We start from the raw sequence: 24,445 nt of genomic DNA on the forward strand, positions 1-24,445 counted from the left end.
AGCTACCTAGAACAGGCAAATCCACAGAGAGAAGCTGTGATGGGTCACCTAGAACAGGCAAATCCACAGAGAGAAGCTGTGATGGGTCACCTAGAACAGGCAAATCCACAGAGAGAAGCTGGGATGGGTCACCTAGAACAGGCAAATCCACAGAGAGAAGCTGGGATGGGTCACCTAGAACAGGCAAATCCACAGAGAGAAGCTGGGATGGGTCACCTAGAATAGGCAAATCCACAGAGAGAAGCTGGGATGGGTCACCTAGAATAGGCAAATCCACAGAGAGAAGCTGTGATGGGTCACCTAGAACAGGCAAATCCACAGAGAGAAGCTGGGATGGGTCACCTAGAACAGGCAAATCCACAGAGAGAAGCTGGGATGGGTCACCTAGAACAGGCAAATCCACAGAGAGAAGCTGGGATGGGTCACCTAGAACAGGCAAATCCACAGAGAGAAGCTGTGATGGGTCACCTAGAACAGGCAAATCCACAGAGAGAAGCTGGGATGGGTCACCTAGAATAGGCAAATCCACAGAGAGAAGCTGTGATGGGTCACCTAGAACAGGCAAATCCACAGAGAGAAGCTGGGATGGGTCACCTAGAACAGGCAAATCCACAGAGAGAAGCTGGGATGGGTCACCTAGAATAGGCAAATCCACAGAGAGAAGCTGTGATGGGTCACCTAGAACAGGCAAATCCACAGAGAGAAGCTGGGATGGGTCACCTAGAACAGGCAAATCCACAGAGAGAAGCTGGGATGGGTCACCTAGAACAGGCAAATCCACAGAGAGTAGCTGGGATGGGTCACCTAGAACAGGCAAATCCACAGAGAGTAGCTGGGATGGGTCACCTAGAACAGGCAAATCCACAGAGAGAAGCTGGGATGGGTCACCTAGAACAGGCAAATCCACAGAGAGAAGCTGGGATGGGTCACCTAGAACAGGCAAATCCACAGAGAGTAGCTGGGATGGGTCACCTAGAACAGGCAAATCCACAGAGAGAAGCTGGGATGGGTCACCTAGAACAGGCACATCCACAGAGAGAAGCTGGGATGGGTCACCTAGAACAGGCAAATCCACAGAGAGTAGCTGGGATGGGTCACCTAGAACAGGCAAATCCACAGAGAGAAGCTGGGATGGGTCACCTAGAACAGGCAAATCCACAGAGAGAAGCTGGGATGGGTCACCTAGAACAGGCAAATCCACAGAGAGAAGCTGGGATGGGTCACCTAGAACAGGCAAATCCACAGAGAGAAGCTGGGATGGGTCACCTAGAACAGGCAAATCCACAGAGAGAAGCTGGGATGGGTCACCTAGAACAGGCAAATCCACAGAGAGAAGCTGGGATGGGTCACCAGGGTCTGGGAGGAGGGGATGGAGATGGAAAGGTACTGTTTAGTGCAGCAGTTTTCAACCGGTGCCTCTGGATATTTAAAACAGGCAATACCTATATAGTCAGGGGCACTGACCTCTGTCCTTAGACTGTCAAATAGAAAAATGACAACAGCCAACACAACAGCCGTCCGGTCGGTGTGAAGGAATCAGAATCATACCGACCTTTTTTGTGCGTGTGTGCAGAATTTTAGTCATTAATTTACGTGTGCCGTGAGATGAGAAAGGTTAAAAATCATTGGTTTAATGGTACAGAGATTCTGTTTGGGATTGTGAGAAAGTTCTGGAAATGAATATTGGTGATAATTGTGCAGCATTGTGAATGTGTTTAATGCCACTGAATTGTACACTTAAAAATGGTTACAATGGTCATGTCTGTCTTACTACTGCACACACACAAAATGTTGTAAGACACTTCCTCTAGTTTTAATAACTTTTACCTAACATTACAAATTATTCAAGAGAAAGAAGGAAGCTGTTCACCTCGTTTTACAAGGTTAGTGTTACCATGGCCTACTTTTTCTTTTTTTTTTATCAATAGTTATAGCCCAGACTCATTTCTGAACATGGATAAAAAAGTATTGAATTGAGTCTAGCAGTATGTTAGAAAACACGTAACCAAGTAGAGTTTAACCTAAGAATTAAGGGCAAATCAGTATCATTAAATCTTTTTCTTCTAATTCATTAGTTTTCTCAGTAGATGTTAAGAAACATTAGGGAAAATCTAATACCCATTCACAACTTTTAAAAAAATCTTTATAGCCTGACCAGGTGGTGGCACAGTGGATAGAGCGTCCGACTGTGATGCAGAGGACCCAGGTTCGAGACCCCAAGGTCGCCAACATGAGCATGAGCTCATCTGGTTTGAGCAAAGCTCACCAGCTTGGACCCAAGGTCGCTATCTCGAGCAAGAGGTTACTCGGTCTGCTGTAGCCCCCGGTCAAGGCACATATGAGAAAGCAATCAATGAATAACTAAGGTGTCACAACAAAAAACTGATGATTGATGCTTCTCATCTCTTTCCATTCCTGTCTGTCTGTCCCTATCTATCCCTCTCTCTGACTCTCTCTGTCTCTGTAAATAAGTAAATAAATCTTTTTTAAAAATCTTTATAAACTAGAAATAGAAGAGAACTTTCAGAACCCTGCGAGGAGTTATCTATAAAAGCTCAATGTATATTTTATTTAATGGTGAAAACAGTTTAAGGTTTCAGTCAGGTACAAAATACATTTGGCTACAACAGCCCTTACTTGTCAACATTGTTCTAGAGTTTCTAGTCAAGGGGATAAAAGAAGAAATTGAAACAAAGTATAAGAATTATAAAGGAAGGTAGGAGCCATCTGATTGTCATAGAATACAGTTACCTACATAGAAAAATCTGAGAAACAAGAAACAGTAATAACTGATTCAGCAAGATTTCTAAAATCATTAGCTGTCTGGTCTGTGACATGACCAAATTTCAGGAGTGCCCTTGGGAAAGTATCAGCTTTGTGGATGTCTCCAGCGAAACATCAGAGCAGAAACAGATGTTGAGAACCGCAGCACTGTTAGGACCAAACTGTCTCCTTCACGCACACCACGTGGGCTCTTACCGAGCATGCATCCCGTGTCAGCCCGTCCTAGGCACGGCCGGAATGGGGGGTGACAAGGGAGATGCGTCGGGCCCTGGGGACTTGTGTTCTAAAGAAGACAGACGGCATGACTTTAGACATCCTGACGGTGAAAAATGCTACGAAGAAAATGGTATTGTATCGAGAGAGACAGCGGGATGGGCTCCTGTTTGAGGAGCTGTATTTGAGGTCAGAACCAGAGGATGAACAGAAGGATGGGTGCGTGAGAACTAAGGGACTGACCGTCAGGCCCAAGGAACCCATAAGGTCAAGGGTGAGCGTCCAGGAGAGACAGGACGTCCAGAGTGGCTGAAACCGGGAGAAGGGACAGCGTGGTAGGAGGTGACAGCGGAGAAGCACCCAGAGACTGCCCCCCCTGGGCCCCACAGACAGTGCGGAGCTGCCCGGTTCTGTTCTAAGAGTTCAGGCACGTCCCTGCAGGATTTGCAGCAGAGGAAGTGGGTCGGCCACATGGGCCCCAAGTGCTCCTGGGGCTGGTTGACCCCGTTCCACAGAGCAGGAGAGGTGACTCCTTAACTCACAGGGTACCTGGCGACCTGGCCTCGGATGTTTCTCCCAGCCCTGAGGGTCGTGGCCTGTGTCGAGAAGCTAAAAGGAAGCTGATAGGGCCCTGAATGCCCTTGACCTCTGCACACTGTGCCATTGCCGCATGGCTGTGCACGCTTGGAGGTTTAGTGCAGGCGAGTGGCATGCCCCGCACTGTAGAAGTTAGCGTGGCAGCGTGTAGGCTCTGTGTCCCAACCATGGGACCACACAGAAGTGTGGCTGGTGCGTGCCAAGCCCTGCTAAACAGCCTTGTCAAAAACACTCAAAACTTTTTTTTTCCCAATTTAAATTCCACGGGAGCCGCTCATGCTGCTCCTCCCCCCGCAAGGCCCGGCATTGCTCTGACATCTGTCCTGGGCTCACATTTTATGGGGTGTTTGAGGATTACTCGTATGAGGTAACACTGGAATTTGGAGATGTGGCCGTCTCCAGATGCCAAATGAACTTGGATAGAAATCACTGCTCATGTGTCTGTTTGCAGCTGGGAACGAGGAACAGTGAGGGGCTCCCCAGATGTGGCCGTCCTGGTGGCCAGATGCTCTTCTGTCGGTCACGACGCCCGCGGCCCCAGCCCACGTGGCCCTCGGTGCCGGTCCTCACAAGTCTGGTCTCGGACAGGAGGTCCCCTCCTCAGGCAGTGCCGGCATGGGCACACCAGTCGATCGGTGAGGGGCCAGCCCAGACTTGGTCGTGAGGTTCTGAAGTTTCTGTTTAGGCTTCTGGCGGTGGTGGTGGTGGTGGTTGAATCTAAACCTGGGTGGGTGGATAGATGGATGGATGGATGGATATATAGGATTCAAAGTCCAGATGCAATGAAAGGAAAGAGTGATATAATTTAAGTACACAAATAAAAAGTTTTACACACAGCAGTGTTCATAGAAAAATCAAGCAGCCAGTGACAAACTGAGATATGATATAAAAATGCATCACAAATAAAGGGACTAGTAGTAACATGTAAGTCCTAATAGTACCTCCTTCACTGTGCTGTGGAGCTGAGTGGAATGCATCATACTGAAAACTTGTTCTGTACTAATAATCATAAATCTGGAGTGTCTGTGTGGCCGATGTGAGTGCCCCTCCCCTGTGTGGTTCACCGGGCAGCTCGGCCCTCCTGTGTGGGAGAGAATCTGTGTTCAGAAGGTGTCGGATAAATTCTGACTCTGTCCTGAGCTGCAACTAGAATGAACCATTTCCCCCTGTGTTCGGAGAGTAGACGCATTGTCCTTATTTGTCCCTCTGGCCATCATAGCCGTCGTCTTCACCGCTGGCCATCGTGACTTCTTCAGGGCCCTCAGATACGGTCAGCTCGCCCCTCCGGAGGAGAGGGGCGATCAGAAAGCTTAACTGAGTTTGTAACTCAGTCAGTGCTGATGGGCTGGACCAGGTGACTTCTTGTGATCTTCATGAAATGACAGTATCAGGCGGGGGACGGGTCCGCTTCTCCACAGAAGCACCAAGGCCCGTGTTTAGAAAGCAGGGCAACCCTTCGAGCTCCGCGTGAGGTCCTCAGCGGGGGACAGGGTGCCGGGCTGGAGCGCAGAGCTCCCGTCGGGACCCAGACGTGCGTGTGCGTGTGTTCATGCTCTGCCTGGTGCCAAGGCGTGTCTGCTCTCACCGAGGCTGGAGTTCAGGCCGACCTCCGCCCTGTCCCATGCCCGCTCTGCCTGGTGCCACCGCCCTGTCCCATGGCTGCTCTGCCTGGTGCCACCGCCCTGTCTCATGGCCGCTCTGCCTGGTGCCAAGGCGTGTCTGCTCTCACCGAGGCTGGAGTTCAGGCCGACTTCCGCCCTGTCTCGTGCCCGCTCTGCCTGGTGCCAATGCCAGTGCACCGTGTCCAACAGGGTGGTGCCCGCTGAGCACTTGAAATGTGGCTAGCGTGACTAAGGAACTGAATTTTTTATTTTATTAATTTTGTTTTTTTAGTGAGAGGAAGGGAGGCAGAGACAGATTCCCGCATGCGCCTCAACCAGGATCCACCCAGCATGCCCACTAGGAGGCGATGCTCTGCCCATCTGGGGTGTTGCTCCGCTGCTCAGCAGCCGAGCTCTGCTTAGTACCTGGGATAGAGGGCATGGAGCCGTCCTCACTGCCTGGGGCCGACTCACACCAATCGAGCCATGGCTGCGGCAGGGGGAGGGGGAAGGGGTGGAGAAGCAGATGGACACTTCTCCTGTGTGCCCTGACCGGGGATCAAACCTGGGTCATTCACACACCAGGCCAGCGCTCTACCACTGAGCCAACCGGCCAGGGTATTTTATTTCATTTCATATTATTCTGTTTTCATGTGCCTCATGGACATGTGGAGAGATGGAAAATGCAGCTCTAGACCTTTTAAGATTTTACAACAGGTTTTCACGTGTATATGAGAAGGTGATTTCACTGTGCAGCCAGCTGTCCATTGTCAATTCCTCACTGCTCTTCTCTGCTCTAGACTCCATCACTCAGCACCGGGTCTGTGCCCCTGAGGACTACCTGCTGCCACAGTGATGGACGCCTGTGCCCACACCTCGAGTGACCGCACGCCTGTCCACCCACGCCTGTCCACGCACGCCTGTCCCCACGACTCGAGTGACCACACGCCTGTCCACCCACACCTGTGCCCATGCCTCAAGTGACCCCACGCCTGTCCATCCACGCCTGTGCCCATGCCTCGAGTGACCGCACGCCTGTCCACCCACACCTGTGCCCACGCCTCGAGTGACCGCACGCCTGTCCACCCACGCCTGTGCCCATGCCTCGAGTGACCGCACGCCTCTCCACCCACGCCTGTGCCCACGCCTCGAGTGACCGCACGCCTGTCCACCCACGCCTGTGCCCATGCCTCGAGTGACCGCACGCCTGTCCACCCACGCCTGTGCCCACGCCTCGAGTGACCCCCATGCCTGTCCAGCCATGCCTGTGCCCATGCCTCCAGTGACCCCACGCTTGTCCACGCATGCCTGTGCCCACGCCTTGAGAGACCGCACGCCTGTCCACGCATGCCTGTGCCCACGCCTCGAGTGACCGCACGCCTGTCCACCCATGCCTGTGCCCATGCCTCGAGTGACCGCACACCTGTCCACCCACGCCTGTGCCCACGCCTCGAGTGACCGCACGCCTGTCCACCCATGCCTGTGCCCATGCCTCGAGTGACCCCACGCCTGTGCCCACGACTCGAGTGACCGCATGCCTGTCCACACACGCCTGTGCCCACACCTCGAGTGACCCCACGCCTGTGCCCACGACTCAAGTGACCGCATGCCTGTCCACGCACGCCTGTGCCCACACCTCGAGTGACCACACGCCTGTCCACCCATGCCTGTCCCCACGCCTTGAGTGACTGCACGCCTGTCCACCCACACCTGTGCCCACGCCTCGAGTGACCACACGCCTGTCCACCCACACTCCACTGCAGTGACGGGACGTTCTCAGGGACAGAATGTGAAGACGGCACCGCCCCAGGGACAGTGCCATTTTATTGTGTCATGCGTTTGCTCGTGTGAGGGGCTTTGCGTCTGAGACCCCCCCACTCCCCCACCCCCGCTGCCCTGCTGCCAGAACGCATGTCCAAGAAGCCCTGACATGCCTGCCGCCCACAGTCTGCGTATCGGTAACGATCATAATTCAGAGGAACAGACCTTTATCACTCACTTGTTAAATAAAGCATCGAAATCAGTTTAAACTGTTTTATTACAGAGAACAGTCTCTCCCCTGAGTGTCTTGGTTAGACTCTGAGATCTTTATAACACATCGTATACTGGATGTGAAGGACACCAGTCCAATCGGGCAGTAAGGTACCTTTTTTTTTTTGTATTTTTCTGAAGTTGGAAAAGGGAAGGCAGTCAGACAGACTCCCGCATGCCCTCGACCGGGATCCACCCGGCATGCCCACCAGGGGGCGATGCTCTGCCCATCTGGGGCATCACTCTGTTGCCACTAGAGCCATTCTAGTGCCTAAGGCAGAGGCCACAGAGCCATCCTCAGCGCCCGGGCCAACTTTGCTCCAATGGAGCCTTGGCTGCGGGAGGGGAAGAGAGAGACAGAGAGGAAGGAGAGGGGGAGGGGTGGAGAAGCAGATGGGTGCTTCTCCTGTGTGCCCTGGCCGGGAATCAAACCTGGGACTCCACGCCAGGCCGACGCTCCACCGCTGAGCCAACTGGCCAAGGCCAGTAAGGTACCTTTTATGCACAATGGTTAACGAGCGCTGTGCCATGGTGACTGGCGCCACTGAGCCCGTGAGGAGAAGTCCGGCCTCCACTGGCCACCGTGGTGCTCTGTCCCCTAGAGGAAATGCCCTGCAGCCAAACTGTACCCAGCCGGCCAGTCGCCTATAAAGGAGAGACACACTGGTGCCACCAAGCTCGGCCTCGGTCCTGTCCCCTCCGTGTTGTCTGCACTCTCAGACATCAAGTCCGTCCACAGGTGAGCAGCCCAGCTTCTAGAATAACCCTCCGAGAAACAAGGTGGCAATGCAGGGGACGTGAAGGGTGTTCTGGCTTGAAAACAACGCACCACACGGGGGGTAGTCCCTCCCCGCACCCGTGCCCCAGCAGCTCCGGGCCGCGGGCCGACTGTCCTGGGAGCCCTGTGTCACTCCACCCCGGGAACCCGGGCCTGGCCATGCCCCCCAGCACCCAGGCCTCGGGAGGAGGCTGGTAAAGACGGTGCCAACTCAGGCTGGGCACAGACCACAGAGCCCTTCCCGTCCCCCACCAACTGTCCTGGGAGCCCTGTGTCACTCCACCCCGGGAACCCGGGCCTCGGGAGGAGGCTGGTAAAGACGGTGCCAACCCCAGCTGGGCACAGACCACAGAGCCCTGCCCGTCCCCCACCAACTGTCCTGGGAGCCCTGTGTCACTCCACCCCGGGAACCCGGGCCTCGGGAGGAGGCTGGTAAAGACGGTGCCAACTCAGGCTGGGCACAGACCACAGAGCCCTTCCCGTCCCCCACCACACTGGCCGCGCGGTCCCACCAGGGAGTCCGCACCGGCCCTCGCCCCAGGGCTGAGTTCTGGTTCTGGAGGCCAGCTGGCCCATAGTCACTCCAGATTCTCTGACAGCTGCATTTCCCGTGGACACTGACTTACGCCGGGTGACGAGGTAATAAGCCTTTCCATGAGGTACCTCGTTTATTCCCCCGTCAGCCCTGAATGTTCACCACCGGCCCTCACACAGGACACGTGGGACGCGTGTCTCCTGAATGTTCACCACCGGCCCTCACGCGGGACACGTGGGACGCGTGTCTCCTGAATGTTCACCACAGGCCCTCACGCGGGGCACGTGGGACGCGTGTCTCCTCAATGTTCACCACAGGCCCTCATGCAGAACACGTGGGACGCGTGTCTCCTCAATGTTCACCACAGGCCCTCATGTGGGACACGTGTCTCCTCAATGTTCACCACAGGCCCTCACGCGGGGCACGTGGGACGCGTGTCTCCTCAATGTTCACCACAGGCCCACACGCAGAACGTGGGACGCGTGTCTCCTCAATGTTCACCACAGGCCCTCACGCGGGACACGTGGGACGCGTGTCTCCTCAATGTTCACCACAGGCCCTCACGCGGGACACGTGGGACGCGTGTCTCCTCAATGTTCACCATAGACCCACAGGCCCTCACGCAGAACACGTGGGACGCGTGTCTCCTCAATGTTCAACACAGGCCCTCACGCGGGACACATGGGACGCGTGTCTCCTCAATGTTCACCACAGGCCCTCATGCGGGACACATGGGACGCGTGTCTCCTCAATGTTCACCACAGGCCCTCATGCGGGACACGTAGGTCAAGTGTCTCAGAGTCCGAGTTTCTCTCTTGTTCTCAAAGGCATGTGAGTTTTATCATTCCTGTTCAACATTGTATTGAAATTCTATCCAGAGAAGACGGCCAGAAAAAGCAATTAAAAGCACACAGATTAGAAACAGAGGTAACACTGTTCTCAGATCATGTGATGCTATATGTAAAAAAAACTAGGGAAGAAAAAAATAAGAAGAAAGTTTCACCAAGATTACAGCATACAAAATCAATGTACCAAACTCAGTTAATGGTATTTCTGCATACTGTCCATAATCAACTTGAAAAAGGAAGAATACAATTCCATTTGTAAGGGCATCAAAAAATAAACTCAGTAGGCATAAATTTGACAGAAGTGTAAGACCCGTATACTGAAACCTATAAAGCATTGCTGAGAGAAATTGGAGATGGAAATAAATGGGAAGATACATGTTTTAGAAGACAGTGTTGTCTACGGCCATACCACCCTGAACGCGCCCGATCTCGTCTGATCTCGGAAGCTAAGCAGGGTCGGGCCTGGTTAGTACTTGGATGGGAGAAGACAGTGTTGATGAGAGGCCCATGCTCAGGTTGGTTCCTAGATTCAGTGTGACCATCAGTGAGTGGACAGATCATCCAGAGAGAACACCAGTGGGAAAATACTGGCCCTAAGGGACACACGTGTCCACATGGACTTGACAGGCATGTACAGAGCATTCCTTCCAAAAGCAGAAGGAGACACATCCTTCTCCGTCTGACGTTGAAGTCCCCAGCACTGAGCGGACGTTAGGCCACAAACAAGTGTTGCCACCCGAAGAACCGTGGGACTGGACTGGATCTTTTCCCTCCCTCCACGACGAGAAACACGAGCCCGCAGAACCTCAGAACAGTGGGACTGGACTGGACCTTCCCTCCCTCCACAACAACGAGAAACACGAGCCCTCAGAACCGTGGGACTGGACTGGACCTTCCCCTCCCTCCACAACAACGAGGAACACGAGTCCGCAGAACCTCAGAACCGTGGGACTGGACTGGACCTTCCCCTCCCTCCACAACAACGAGAAACACGAGTCCGCAGAACCTCAGGACCGTGGGACTGGACTGGACCTTTCCCTCCCTCCACAACAACGAGAAACACAAGTCTGCAGAACCTCAGAACCGTGGGACTGGACTGGACCTTTCCCTCCCTCCACAACAACGAGGAACACGAGTCCGCAGAACCTCAGAACTGTGGGACTGGACTGGACCTTCCCCTCCCTCCACAACAACGAGGAACACGAGCCCGCAGAACCTCAGAACCGTGAGACTGGACTGGACCTTCCCCTCCCTCCACAACGACGAGAAACACGAGTCCTCAGGACCGTGGGACTGGACTGGACCTTCCCCTCCCTCCACAACAACGAGAAACACGAGTCCGCAGAACCTCAGAACCGTGGGACTGGACTGGACTGGACCTTCCCCTCCCTCCACAACAACGAGGAACACGAGTCCTCAGGACCTCAGGACCGTGGGACTGGACTGGACCTTTCCCTCCCTCCACAACAACGAGAAACAGGAGTCCGCAGAACCTCAGAACCGTGGGACTGGACTGGACCTTTCCCTCCCTCCACAACAACGAGGAACACGAGTCCTCAGGACCTCAGGACCGTGGGACTGGACTGGACTGGACCTTCCCCTCCCTCCACAACAACGAGGAACACGAGTCCTCAGAACCTCAGAACCGTGGGACTGGACTGGACCTTTCCCTCCCTCCACAACGACTAGAAACACGAGTCCTCAGGACCTCCGCGCCCTCGGCCCCGGCGACTGATGGAAGAAAGTGTTCTGGAAGAAGACAGGTGACAGTCACGCAAAGATGCCAGTCGTCCGTCCTTTACGTGGCAAAGAAACTGGGAGCAATGAAACGTCCCAACAGTACGGGAATTATTTACTAAGTTACTGTAGACATCAGTCAGGATGAAATTTCAAGCAGCTGTTGCACATTACAATTATGAAGACCGATACAATATAGGAAATTTGTATAAGGTGGAGTAAAAAGATACAAAGTCACATTTACACTCTCATCAGAACCATACAGAATGAGGTACGTATTGGAAGGTAACGTGGGGACATGATCTGAGTCGGGTAGCTGGACCCTGATTGATTTTTGCATTTGGTTTTCATGTTGGAATGTGTGTTCGGTAATATTATTAAATTTTTGGAAATAAAAATTTGACAGCTGTTCAAAAACCAGTCACAATCAAAGCCTTATTCACGTAGCAGTTCGCACGTGGAGCTTTGACCGTCTGCTTCCTGTTGGTTTTCCTACTGTCAGTCCAAGTCTCCTGGGCCGAGGGACTTACACGGCCGGAGCCTGAACTCTCATCTCTGACACCTACTCAGAGCCTCTTTGGGGTCCGGTTCCTCCGGTCAGAAAGCTCTTTGCAAACTGAAGACAGACCCCCCCACCTCTCCTCAGTGCTGCCTTCCCTCCACCCCTCCCCAGGCTTCGCATCTTCCTTCTTTATTTCTCTGTGCTCCGCTGAACGCCCTCTTTCCTTTCTGGGGGTCCGAATGGGCTTCCTGGGCTTTGTGCCAGGGTGCGGCCGGCTGCAGCCTCGTCTGCCCGCCCCAGGGAGAAAGCCTTTTCTCGCCTCTTCCAGCTCCCGGGGCGCCTGCCTCTCTTCACAGGTGGGCACCTCCTCCGTCTGCAAAGCCATCAGCATGGTGGAAGCCGTCTCGTTTTCCTGGGACACTGCTCCCCCTCGTCCCCGGCACAGGCGCCTGTGGTCGTACTGATGTCCGGGGCCCACCAGGGGACCCGGTGCTCTCTTTGTTTTAAAGTCCGCTGACTAGCAACTTTAGATCCCCTTGCCACGAAGGTGACGCAGTCCCAGGCCAGGGGCTCTGCTCCTGCCACTCTGCCACTCTTCCTCACAACAGACCCAACACGGACTTCCCGGTCACTGTCTCCGTGGCGTCCAGCCCGGGACCTCGGGCAAGTCATTCGTCTCTTTAGAACTGCAGCTTCTTCAACTGGCGACAGTGTTAAAGAAAGAATATATATCCGTGACTCTCGTTAAGGCAGCTTTCGGGGGGTCCGCCATGGGGGAGATCCCTGCGGAAAAGGCAGAGGTGGGCTCACCTCGGAAAACAGCCTGGCGGGAGGACTTACAGCCAAGGGGCAGGTGGGGCCGGGGATGGAGACCCCAGGGTCACGTGAAGGGCTTCTGGCCAGCGCGGTCCAGCAGGGTGCTTGCTGGAGGTAGCCAGCTGACCAGACAGCCCCCGGGGAGGGTGGGGGAGGAGCCCCAGCAGATCCTGAGGGAGATCAGACATCAAGGACGAGGGGTGCTGGTTGAAGCTGACTGACCGTGCATTGCACAGGAGGTGCCAGGTGGGCCTGAGAGGAGGCTCAGGAGGCGGACGGAACTCCAATCAGGCAGATGACCTCCGTCAGGAGTCACGATCGTCCACACTGGGGTGCCTCAGAGCACAGGTCGGGCGGGGTGGAGCCCAGTGGCAGGTGCAGCCCTGTGTGCGTCCGGGGGGGGCGTGCCCACCAGACGCAGGGACCACCTGCTGACGGGCATCCCGTGCAGTTAATGGGCCTCACAGAGAACCCTCCAGAGGGCGAGGACGGAGCGATACAGTTTCTTACTCACAATCGGTGTGTGCCTAGCCATGATCTCACTGAATGGGCCGGGCTGTGGAGCCCAGACATGTGCCTTTTAAAGCGATCTGCGCTTGTAATTAAGGTTCCACGGCCCCTGTCCCTCCACGGCACCTCATCTTCCCCTTCGTTGAAAACTATAAAGTCTGTGTTCTGTGCCAGGAAAACAAATGACCTACTTTTGTCCCCAAATACCTCAGCGGTTAACCGAGACAATTATTAAAGTCGCTGAGCTGAGAGCAGACAGCCCTCCGAAGACCCTCAGGCTGGCCCCCTGTTTTGTTTGGTCCGCACCCAGGCCGGCCAGCGTCTTTCCCAGAGCCTCGGGCCGTCCAGGGTCCACCTTGAACTCTTGAGATACGGGCCCAGCCATCTCTTTATTAATCTGGTTTCAATTTTTTATACTGCTTGGCTTCGCCACTTATCTGTGGGAAACAGATTTTTTGACATCTTGAATATTCCAGAGAGAAGGTTTTTTCTAAAAAAGAAGTTCATCTCGTATCCCCTCCTGCACGCCAGCAGACGGAATCTCAGCCAAACCGAAGGGAGAGGAATTGTCAGGAGGAACCCGGTCCTGGGCCCACCCAGCCGCCCGTCCATCTGTCCGTCTGTCAACAGGAACGCGGCGATGAGGCGCAGTAGTGGTGGTGCTGCCAGTCCCGGGGCTTGGCGCAGGGAGCCGGCTGTCAGCCAGAGGACGCCCCCGGCCGGCAACGTGAAACCCAATCGCCTCGTCGTCGTCGGGGACCCGGGAGACGGGCTTTGTCCCTGGTGTGCGGAGCCGCCGGTGGCCCAGGGCAGGAGGAGGGCCGTGACTCAGAGTGCTGCACGTCTGGTTCCAGGAACAGAGCTGGGGACGTGCAGGGGGTGGGGGCGGTCCAAGGCAGAACGCTCCAGGCAGCCCTCGTGTCTGGGGTGACGAAAGACCCCCACCTCGTCTCTGTGGAGGGGCCTCCCGCGCGGTTCGGCTGCTGGGAGTTGGGTTACTGTGAACTCTGGCAAGTGCTGTTTCTGAGCCGTTCCCACAACGCCCCTCCCTCTGCCGCGTACTGGGTCCGAGGCCACCTTGTATTATCCTCGGGGCCCACAGTAGCCTGGAACGGGGGCATACCCGTGTTCCAGGGGCTGAGGGCTCGCTTCCTGTGCTGAAGGGCAAGGAGGTAGGGGAGATCGTCCCTGTGGTCCTGAACTTGGACAGACCCCAGTGCGGTTCACCCATCACCAGGGGCACAGGGCACACTGTGCTTCAGCTGTAGGAGGCAGGAACGTGGTGGCTTCGTCTGCTGGTCAGCTGTCAGCGCTGGCTCTGTCCCCAGCCACACGTGCTTTCCCAGCCGACGGGCACCTTCGAGCACACGTCTGACACTTGTTCACACCAAACACCAGTGGCCCGGATCCGCGAGACATCTACTGAGCGCCGGGCCACAGCAGGGGTCGGCCATACCTGACTCCTGGGACCAGAGGGGACTCAGAGCACCTGCCCTTGGAGCCCACAGCCTTGAGGGGGAGTCAGGTTGGGAGACAGATTCTACGGCCCTGTGACCAGCTTGCCGACGACGGGGAGGGGAGAGGCCCGTCTGAGACAGAGGGCTCGTTCTGTCGGGGACAAGGGTGGGGGACACGCTTCCAGGAGAAACTGACCCCAAGCTATGCTTTCAGGGAAGCCAAGGCTTTCCCAGAGGGGGTGACACGTGAAGAAGAGGTGGGGGCTGGGGATGTCGCTGGGTTTGGGGGCCCTGGAGGGGGCGGGGGGCATCCGAGGAGCCGCAGCATTGGAGCTCAGACCAGACGGGAGCACCCGTGAGTCACGGGCGCTGCTGTGCCCTTCCAGGCAAGGACTGCAGGGCTCTGGAGTGTTGCCCACGGAGAGGAAAAGGAGACGGAGGGGGCTGTCCAGGAAGTGCAGGTGGTGGGACCGGGACCACCAGTCCGGGCGCTGGGCTCGGGCAGTCGCAGGCCTCCAGCGTCAGAGCTCTCGGGCCTAAAGAAGCCGGGTTCTTGTTGCTGAAGACATTCCTCAGGGAGATAGAGGAGGGGTTTAGAGGCAAAACTGTGTCGTAACTCCACTATAGGCATGGCAGATATCCAAAGACCTTGTCAGATTTAGAAAGCTAGACATTTGTGTGACCGGAGAATGTAAATAAATGACTTCCGTTTTTAGTGCTTTATTGCACTAAAAGGAGTCAAACCAAAAAGAGCGTTGCAGTGGACATCTAAAAATGCAGAATGAGATACAGAGAATTTCGTTTTCAGTGACAGGTAAACCCACAAACTGGGGCTGAAACTAAAAGTGGAGAAGCGGTCAGCCCTGAAGCTGGGAAGAGCGTACTGACCCAGAACCATGTGTGCACAAGTGCACGCCGTGTACGTGTGTGTGCGTGTTTGTACGTGTGTAAGTGTGTGCACATGTGAGTGGGTGTGCGTGTGTGTGATGACTAGAATAATACTATTCAGACAGTAAGCACATGAACAAAAGACCACAAACAGATCAAAACTTTCAGAACAAGGTGAGTGACGAGGAAAAATACCTAAGACGATGAAGCAGCACGTGAGTGAGAATAAGAAAAACTGACGCACAAGGCGACGGGATTGAGGAAAGAACTAGAAGAAAAATTCATTTCAGAAGCAAAGTCTAAACTAGAAAGAATGCAGTAACAAACACAACATGTGACCCTTAAGAGATACAGAAAGTGAAAATGAGGAAAAATTTAAAAATAAAAGGAAACTGAAGATTTTTTAAAGCTGTCAGAGAAAGTGACCAATATTAAAGATAGGCAAAGGATATCGGACATAGGCATTCCTGAAGAAGAAACCAAATCAAAGAAAATGCATCCTGAATTAACACTAAACACTGCCTGACCTGTGCTGGCGCAGTGGATAAAGAGTCGACCTAGAATGCTGAGGTCATGGGTTCGAAACCCTGGGCTTGCCTGGTCAAGGCACATATGGGAGTTGATGCTTCCTGCTCCTCCCCCTTATCTCTCTATCTCTGTCTTCTCTAAAATGAATATATAAAATCTTTTTTAAAAATGTAAAAAACACTAAAAACTACATACAGTCCAAGAACCTTTCCTATGTAAAGAAAAAGATTTAAAGCTCTATATTGAAAAAGTACATCACATACCTGAGACGATGGAACCAGAATGGTAAACACAGTAAACTCGGAAGGAAAAGAAAAAAAGCCCTTTGTGCATTTAAAAAAAATGGCTATTAAGGAAAAGAACAGATCATCATCTAACTTTTAGACAACAATCCTTTATGAAAAGAAAATGCAATCACATATTTAGAATACTCAAGGAAAAAATGTATAAAATAAGAATTTTATATCCAGCAAAACTGACTTGAGTATAAAAGGCCCAAACTGTTATCAACATGACAGAACTCAGAAACTGTTATTCCCACGAGCCTTTCTTGGGGGAATTACTAGAGATCAACCTTCCAACAACCAAAACGATTGGAGAAATACTGACTAAAGTACTGGTGGTGAGATAAGTGTGTATGTATCATACACACACACACACATACATACATCATACACGCATGAGTGAGGGTTAAGAGAGTCAATGACATAAAACCCGTGAGTTTTTGTCGGGTGTTCTACCATCCCCTGTGCCTTTGGGAACAGGTTTTCTGGTGCAGAAGAAAGAAGGTACATTGTGGAGAAGAGGTTAAGCTCTATAGACTGATTTGAATTGAACTCATGGGGCACAGTATTTTACTTTTAATGTATTTATATGTTCCTTATTTATGTCCATTGACTCTCCCTTTGTGACAAAATTGTGGTCTTGAAGTACCATTTCTCACTGAAAGAAATCAAGGCTTCTTGGAGGAATGGCCAATTTCACATTTGCAGAAAGAACACTGGATATCTTGTCACACCCAATAGCAAGGAAGTCATCAAAGACAGGCAACGTCAAACGGGTCCTCTAGAAACCAACTGGAAGAGGCTCCTGTTGGGCTAAGGGAGACACTTGGAACTTCCCTAATAATTGCGGTGAATTAAAACCCCTCAGAGAAGTTTACATCCAGGAGTCCTTAATGCAACTTTAAAAATTGACAGGCATGAAGCAGTGCCAACTTATCACCCTGAAAACTGGACAGCCAAAGGAACCAGCCAAGCCTTTATCCCTCCTCTCCTCCATAAACTGTGCTGCTGGGCAAACTAACGATATTCAAGGGATCATGTATGTCTTTATTCAAGTATTCCGACGAGTAAATGAGAAACAAAAGATAGAAGATCGCCCCTGGCAGACCCCATGCACAGAAATAGACATGCAGTATCAGTATCAGCAACTCCTAAAAAAAAAATCACAAAGTTGAGAGACGGCCAGGCATCCTACTCTCCCAACAGGCCTGACGAGGCCTTGAATCTGCGTGCGATCGGGTCACTGGGTTGAGCAGCCAAGTTTCAGAAGCTGCAAAGGACAGGAACAGGCAGAACTTCCCCCGAGGACAGAGTACGCAGCTGCCAAAATCCACATGGTGGGAAACTGAACAGATCAAATGACCTGCGAGTTAATAAAAAATAAAGACATAAATTGGATAAATTGTAAAGGAGTGAAGGGGATAGAGAGATACTTAAAAATTGTGTATCAACCTAAAAGAGATACAAAAAAAAAGTTAAAAGTTAAATGTCTAAGGGTAAGAAAGTATACTTAATAGAAGTGTTATCTACATCTTAAATACAGCTCAAGAGAGAATTAATAAACTGGAAAATACCATCCAAAGAAATTGGTCAAAATACATTGCACCTCCTTGGTGAATTCCACATACTGGCTATTATAATACTGCTGTGATGAATATGGAGGCGCACATGTTTTTGTCAAATTTGTTCGTTCTGTTTGTTTCACATAAATGCCTGGCGGGAATGACTGTATCCTATGGTAGTTCTATTTTTAATTTTCTGGTAAACAAGTGATTAACTTTAGACTATTGAGTATGTATAAAAGTTTCTAATGTAACCACAGAAAGAGCAGAAATTTTTTTTTTTTTTACAGAGACAGAGAGAGAGACAGACAGAGGGACAGATAGGGAAAGACAGACAGAATGGAGAGAGATGAGAAGCGTCAATCATCAGTTTTTCATTGCAACACCTGAGTTGTTCATTGATTGCTCTCTCATATGTGCCTTGACTGTGGGGCTACAGCAGACTGAGTGACCCCTTGCTCGAGCCAGCGACCTTGAGTCCAAGCTGGTAAGCTTTTTGCTCAAGCCAGATGAGCCCATGCTCAAGCTGATGACCTTGGGGTCTCGAACCTGGGTCCTCCGCGTCCCAGTCCGATGCTCTATCCACTGCCCCACCGCCTGGTCAGGCTACATGTATCTTTTAAATCTTGTGGCACAAAAGCAGATGAGAAGCTAAAGCTGAAAACGGCTCTGAGCCGACAGAGTTTAGAATTAGCCAATCAGCCAACCCCTTGACGTTTTCCATGGGAGCTTAGAGTAGAACCTGCCCGTTCAGGGGAAGCAGCTGAGGCCGCCTCCCTGCCAGGCGAGGAGGAAGATGAGGTGAAGAGAGCGATTCCTGACGCTTCCCGACTGGAGCTGTCGTTTCTGTGAGCATCTGCTGCATCCCCCAGTCGCTAAAATAGTCTCGATTCACTTGGCAATCTAATTTTTAAAATCTGCCCCCACTTTAAAATCTCCAGGGGCAGCTGCTGCAGGGAAAACGCACCCTCCTTGGGTGGGTGGGTGCTTCCGTCACAGCAGGCGGCTCCCCTCGGTACCCCCTGCTCCTCGTGGCCTCAGCGGTGCAGGTGTGAGGACCCCACGGTCACTGACAACCTTCTCTGCGACGGGGACAGGGACTGCTGGAGCCACCTGGCTCCGGCACCTGCTGGAGATGCTGCAGGGAGACTGCTTAAATCTTTTAACCGCGAGAAAGGAGATGTTGCGAGTGGGGTTCAGTGGAGATCATGCCAGGAGGGCACCCCCTCGGCTGAGGCCGGGGCTGCCCGTCCGCCTCGCAGGCAGACCTCCAGCGGGGACGTTCCCTGTGTCCCCGCTCGTCCCTTTGTATTGCTTTCCCACTGTCATTCCCACCAAAGTATCCGCCGTCGTCCTTCAGCCCTCACGGTATAATGCTGGCGGACAGTTTGTTTGAAACCCCTTGGACCCAGTGGGTTTCACCAGGAGGCTCTGATGTCTTCTGTTCCAGACGGCAAACACAACACACAGTCGTCAGCCTGACTCCCCCTGACCGTCTGGGCGCTGGGGTCGTTGACGGGCAGCACCCCCAGACGCCTTCCAGAAGGAAGAACAAGTTGGGGGAGACGGGTTACAGAGCACCAGCAGCCCCCAGACACAGCGTGCCCGGTGGGCTCAGGGGCCCCAGTAGGGAATGCTGCAGAAACACTGTCTTAGCGGGCACTCGTGTCTTGATCTGACCGTTACATAACCGTTATCCGCAGCCTGACTGAGGGATCAAATATCTGAAAGAAATAGGAAGGAATGCCGTTGATTGTTAGTTTTTCTTAAACCTCTTCGGATGCAGACACAATCCACAGGGCCCTGGACAGCTGACCTCGTCTTAAGCTCTGTCTCCTCCATTTTTTTCCCAGGCTATTTGGCCTTTGTCCTAAACTGACCCCTGGACCCACAGGGAGGGTGTGGGAATGGTAAGACCTGATCCAAAGGGGGTGGACACTGTCCATGGTGGTAAGGGACAGGGCTGTGGTCCCCACCCCAGAAAGGGGCAGTTACCTCTGGAGTCCAGCCTGCCCTTTGAAGGGAGCAGGGGAAAGAGAGGGGCGAGGGCAGGGGACCCCCCGGCCTGCCAGGCAGCCGGCCAGGGGCGGACAAAGACAGCTACCGTGGGCCGCGGCAGGAAGGAGGGCTGTCAGTCCCCACAGGGCGACGTGCGAAGCCAGCGAGGACCCGCAGGGCAGGAGCGGCCAGACGTGGCACCAGCCTTCCTGTCCGGGGTGCGGAGTCCTGGGTTCCGTCTCAGCCGAGCACGCAGAGGGCAGGGCCACTCCCGTTGGGGCACCTGGACGGCACAGCTGCAGGGGACCGAGGCGTGGGTGCCGGAGGAACAGGAAGGCTCCGGGGTCCGTGGGCCGGGGAGACGCAAGAGCAACGCCCGTGGGAGTGGGGGCCGCGGGCCTGGGGTCCACCGCTGGGGTGACCCTGGTGCGTTCAGGGCACCGGGCAGGCTGTGCATGCGGGACGGTCGGCCAGGGAGAGGGGGTCCTGCAGGACAGGACGCCATCCCAGCGTCTCCCCCCGGGCTGCAGGGACCCAAGCCTCCCTCCGCCCCTCTCACCCTCCCGAGGACTCATGTGAGGACTGAACTGTGCCCGCGAGGAGGCTCCAAGGGGCAGCGCTGCCCTGACGGGGAGGCCACCAGCAGAGCCAATGTCCCGCGTAGAAGCAGAGGGACAGGAGAGCCTCTGCCCAGGCATCCCCCTCAGAGCCGGGCGTCCCTCTCAGACCCGGGCATCCCTCTCAGAGCCGGGCGTCCCTCTCAGACCCGGGCGTCCCTCTCAGAGCCGGGCGTCCCTCTCAGACCCGGGCGTCCCTCTCAGAGCCGGGCGTCCCTCTCAGACCCTGACATCCCTCTCAGAGCCGGGCGTCCCTCTCAGACCCGGGCGTCCCTCTCAGACCCGGGCGTCCCTCTCAGACCCTGACATCCCCCTCAGAGCCGGGCGTCCCTCTCAGACCCGGGCATCCCTCTCAGACCCGGGCGTCCCCCTCAGAGCCGGGCGTCCCCCTCAGACCCGGGCATCCCTCTCAGACCCGGGCGTCCCTCTCAGAGCCGGGCGTCCCTCTCAGACCTGGCATCCCCCTCAGAGCCTGACATCCCCCTCAGACCTGGCATCCCCCTCAGAGCCAGGCGTCCCTCTCAGACCCGGGCATCCCTCTCAGGGCCGGGGCTCTGAGACTTTCGACTCTGACTCGCCTCCTCGGGAAGCGCTCAGGACTTCTGGGTGCCCCGGGGTGGAAGCCAGATTAGGGAAACAGGCTTTCTGCTTCGAGGGCGGCCCAGAAAAGCAGTGAGGGGTCTGTTAGTCCCAGAATCGTGGAGTCAGGCGGGGATTAGGGGGGACCTAGGGTCTGAATGTGTTGGTTGGGCCCGTGTCCTCACCTGTGCCTGCCTGTCTGTCTGTGCAGTCAAGGGACCAAAGTGTACCTGTGTAGTAGTAACTCTCGTCTGGTTTGCCAATGCCCAGGACGCCTGAGACAGTGGCGAGAGGCTTTGTATCAGCTCAGAAGGAAAAAAACCTCTTGGCTTCAGCTGATGAAAGACGGCCACAGTGTGACCACCTGTGTTTTTCTCAGTGTCCCCGGTCCAGCGCCCTCACTGGACACCAGCGTGTCTCAGAGGAACAGGGAAGCCCGTCTCTCCCTGGGCGGCCCCGTGCAGAAACAAGGCAGGGCTGGAGGATGCTGGGGGGGCCTTGTCCCCTCTCCCCTCATCTCCCCTCCACTGGAAGGAAGGGGAGGCGGGGTCCGGAAGCTGGGGACACTCTGCAGAGGGGAGCGTGGCCTGCCTGGGCCCAGCCGGCCCCTGCCTTCCCGCCACCCTTCGGAATTCTCCCAGGGACGATCCCAGTGGAGAGGACTCCAGTCCAAACCCCCGCCAGCACCTTCGTCCAGTCAGCCCCCTGGTCAGTCCATCGTGCCCAGATTCCTGTCCCCAAACCGGGGCTGCTGTTCCGTGACCCGTGTTCGTCAGCGGTCCGAGCAACATAACTCTCAGCCGGGCTGAAAAGTCCAGTGCTGGCAGAAAGAGGACGATGACCCAGGGGTCAGGGGCCGATGTGGCATGTCACGGGAGGCGGGTCTGCTACGGGGGCTCGGGGTACGGCAGGGTCACCCACTCCTCAGTGGCAGAAGGGAGGGTCACAGTCCACACACCTGATTCCAGGACCGTGTTCCTTCCAAAGCCATGTGCAGACGGCCGAGGACGTGGGCAAGCTCCTTCCCCAAGGGCACGGAGCCTCTCCCTACGGACTGCCTGGGTACACCAGGCAAGCCCCTTCCCCAAGGGCACGGAGCCTCTCCCTACGGACTGCCTGGGTACACCAGGCAAACCCCTTCCCCAAGGGCGCGGAGCCTCTCCCTACGGACTGCTGGGTACACCAGGCAAGCCCCTTCCCCAAGGGCGCGGAGCCTCTCCGTACGGACTGCCTGGGTACACCAGGCAAGCCCCTTCCCCAAGGGCGCGGAGCCTCTCCGTACGGACTGCCTGGGTACACCAGGCAAGCCCCTTCCCCAAGGGCGCGGAGCCTCTCCGTACGGACTGCCTGGGTACACCAGGCAAGCCCCTTCCCCAAGGGCGCGGAGCCTCTCCCTACGGACTGCCTGGGTACACCAGGCAAGCCCCTTCCCCAAGGGCGCGGAGCCTCTCCGTACGGACTGCCTGGGTACACCAGGCAAGCCCCTTCCCCAAGGATGCGGAGCCTCTCCCTACGGACTGCCTGGGTACACCAGGCAAGCCCCTTCCCCAAGGGCGCGGAGCCTCTCCGTACGGACTGCCTGGGTACAGCAGGCAAGCCCCTTCCCCAAGGACGTGGAGCCCCTCCCTACGGACTGCCTGGGTACACCAGGCAAGCCCCTTCCCCAAGGGCGCGGAGCCTCTCCGTACGGACTGCCTGGGTACACCAGGCAAGCACGGAGCCCCTCCCTACGGACTGCCTGGGTACACCAGGCAAGCCCCTTCCCCAAGGGCGCGGAGCCCCTCCCTACGGACTGCCTGGGTACACCAGGCAAACCCCTTCCCCAAGGGCACGGAGCCCCTCCGTACGGACTGCCTGGGTACACAGAGCTCTGCCTCCCACGCCCCCTCAAAGAAGTTAATGCACGGGGCTCCTATTGCAGCCGCAGTTGACTTCCTGGCCCCCCAGGAAACCTCCGTATCAGAGGAATCGCTGGAGGGGCCGCGGGTTGGCACAAGAAAAGCAAGTCACTGATCACAGGCGGCCAGCCCTGCCTGGCTGGTAGGCCGGCTCCTTTCCGGAACGCCGACCGGAGGCGCTGGCCAGCAGGTACGCATTAGGCTGTGGTGACTAATAACAGCTTCGGAAAAGGGAAAGCCCGGAGGATTTAATTACTTCAATGAAATTAGTTGTTACCATGTGCCTGTTCTCAGAGCCCAAGTGCTAATTTTGAGATTATTCAGAATTAACTAATAATACCATGCTACCCCTGCCAAACAAGGTAAGTGATCCCCCAGGGATAAAAAAAAAAACAACAATAAATGAGTGAAGTACAATGTTCTGCATGCGTCTAATAAATGAATAAGATTCTCAAAGCCGTGAGTAAAGACCACCAACCCCCCCCCCCCCAAATCGTGGTTGAGGAAAGTTAAAATCACAGAGTTACTATCCCATCTAAACTGAATGACGTTACTAGGGCAAAGCCGAGCGGCGGCTTCAGGGCCGGCGGTGGGTTGTCGGCTCCTATTCAGGTTCACGCTCGAAGGCTGCCGCCCACTCAGGGGCCGGTCACGTGGCACACAGCTTTCAGACCCAATCAGTCGCCCACTCACCCTGATCTTCAGAGACAAGAACGTCACGGTTCTCTGATTTCCTGTTCGCTTATGGCTAACCAGAAACCCTCTTTGGAGTTCAATCCTCAAGTTTGGAAAAAATGTTTCAAAAATGTTTTTCTCTATGTTGTGTGTCCTAGTCAGGCAGACTGTCCTGACCAGAAAATTCTTCGTCCCAGAACCTCGGGGTTATTAAACCACGGGACATCTCCCAGGCGGGGCTGAACCTGCCACCTCCCCCTGGAAGCCAGCCTGTTGCTGTTTTGCTCAGTGTCTGATCGGAATTCCTTGGGTTGGGGGTAAGCTCTTCCCAGTACGAGGTCAAGCCAAGGGACCTGGACGTCCCACTGAGCTCCAGCTCCACAGATAAAAGTCCCCTCCGTGTCCCGTTTGATCAGACCGCACAACGTACCAGCTTGACACAGAGGGTTCGAAGTGTGACTCTCAGCCTCGTATCCGAGAAGCCCACGAACGAGGACAAACACTGGCTGTCACCTGGTGTAGCACCCGGAGGCGAGGACAGGCGTTACGGTGGCTGCGGGGCGCAGACACCAGGACGGCAGGGCGGGGGGACAGGTGGCCCCCGACTCAGCCCAGAAAGACGTCTGTACGTGAGAGTTCTGGCCACAGTGACGGTGGTGGCGAGGCCGTCCCAGACGAAGGCAGGGCACAGAGATGGAACAGGACGTGTGGCCCTTACCGGAAAGGGGATTATCCTTCTGTGTAGACCGGAGAGTCTGGTTCGAGGTGCGGGCAGCGTGCCTGGGACGCCAGCAATGGAGACGGGAACAGGCCAGGGCAAGGCTGGGCCCTCCACGCGGACGCTCCGCGTCTTCATTGAGCAAGCCCTGGAGGCCGCCAGAGGTTTTTCGAGCAGGAAACCGGTGGGACCCGGTTCGTGTCATGGGGGCGGGGGGGGGGGGGCGTTGCTAGGAGCGCAGAGAACGGCTCATGGGCGGGGCCGGCGGGAGGCCAGAGGCCTGTGAGGC

The 24,445-nt window shown here is 55.0% G+C and overlaps 1 protein-coding gene across 4 annotated transcripts in view; it reads left to right on the forward strand.

The window, feature by feature from the left end:
• Positions 1-7,324, forward strand: part of MCPH1 (microcephalin 1) — a 216,165-nt gene extending 208,841 nt beyond the window's left edge. For 2 of the 4 annotated variants that reach the window (XM_066380077.1, XM_066380080.1), the window contains 2 exons: positions 5,996-6,046; positions 6,132-7,324. In XM_066380077.1, coding sequence (XP_066236174.1) covers positions 5,996-6,046; positions 6,132-6,136 — 56 coding nt within the window. In that variant the 3' untranslated portion in view covers positions 6,137-7,324. The other 2 variants (XM_066380079.1, XM_066380078.1) reach the window with 2 other exon arrangements.
• Positions 7,325-24,445: the final 17,121 nt, after the last annotated feature.

This window comes from Saccopteryx leptura, chromosome 4, assembly GCF_036850995.1.
Source record: "Saccopteryx leptura isolate mSacLep1 chromosome 4, mSacLep1_pri_phased_curated, whole genome shotgun sequence".
Taxonomy (NCBI): Eukaryota; Metazoa; Chordata; class Mammalia; order Chiroptera; family Emballonuridae; genus Saccopteryx; species Saccopteryx leptura.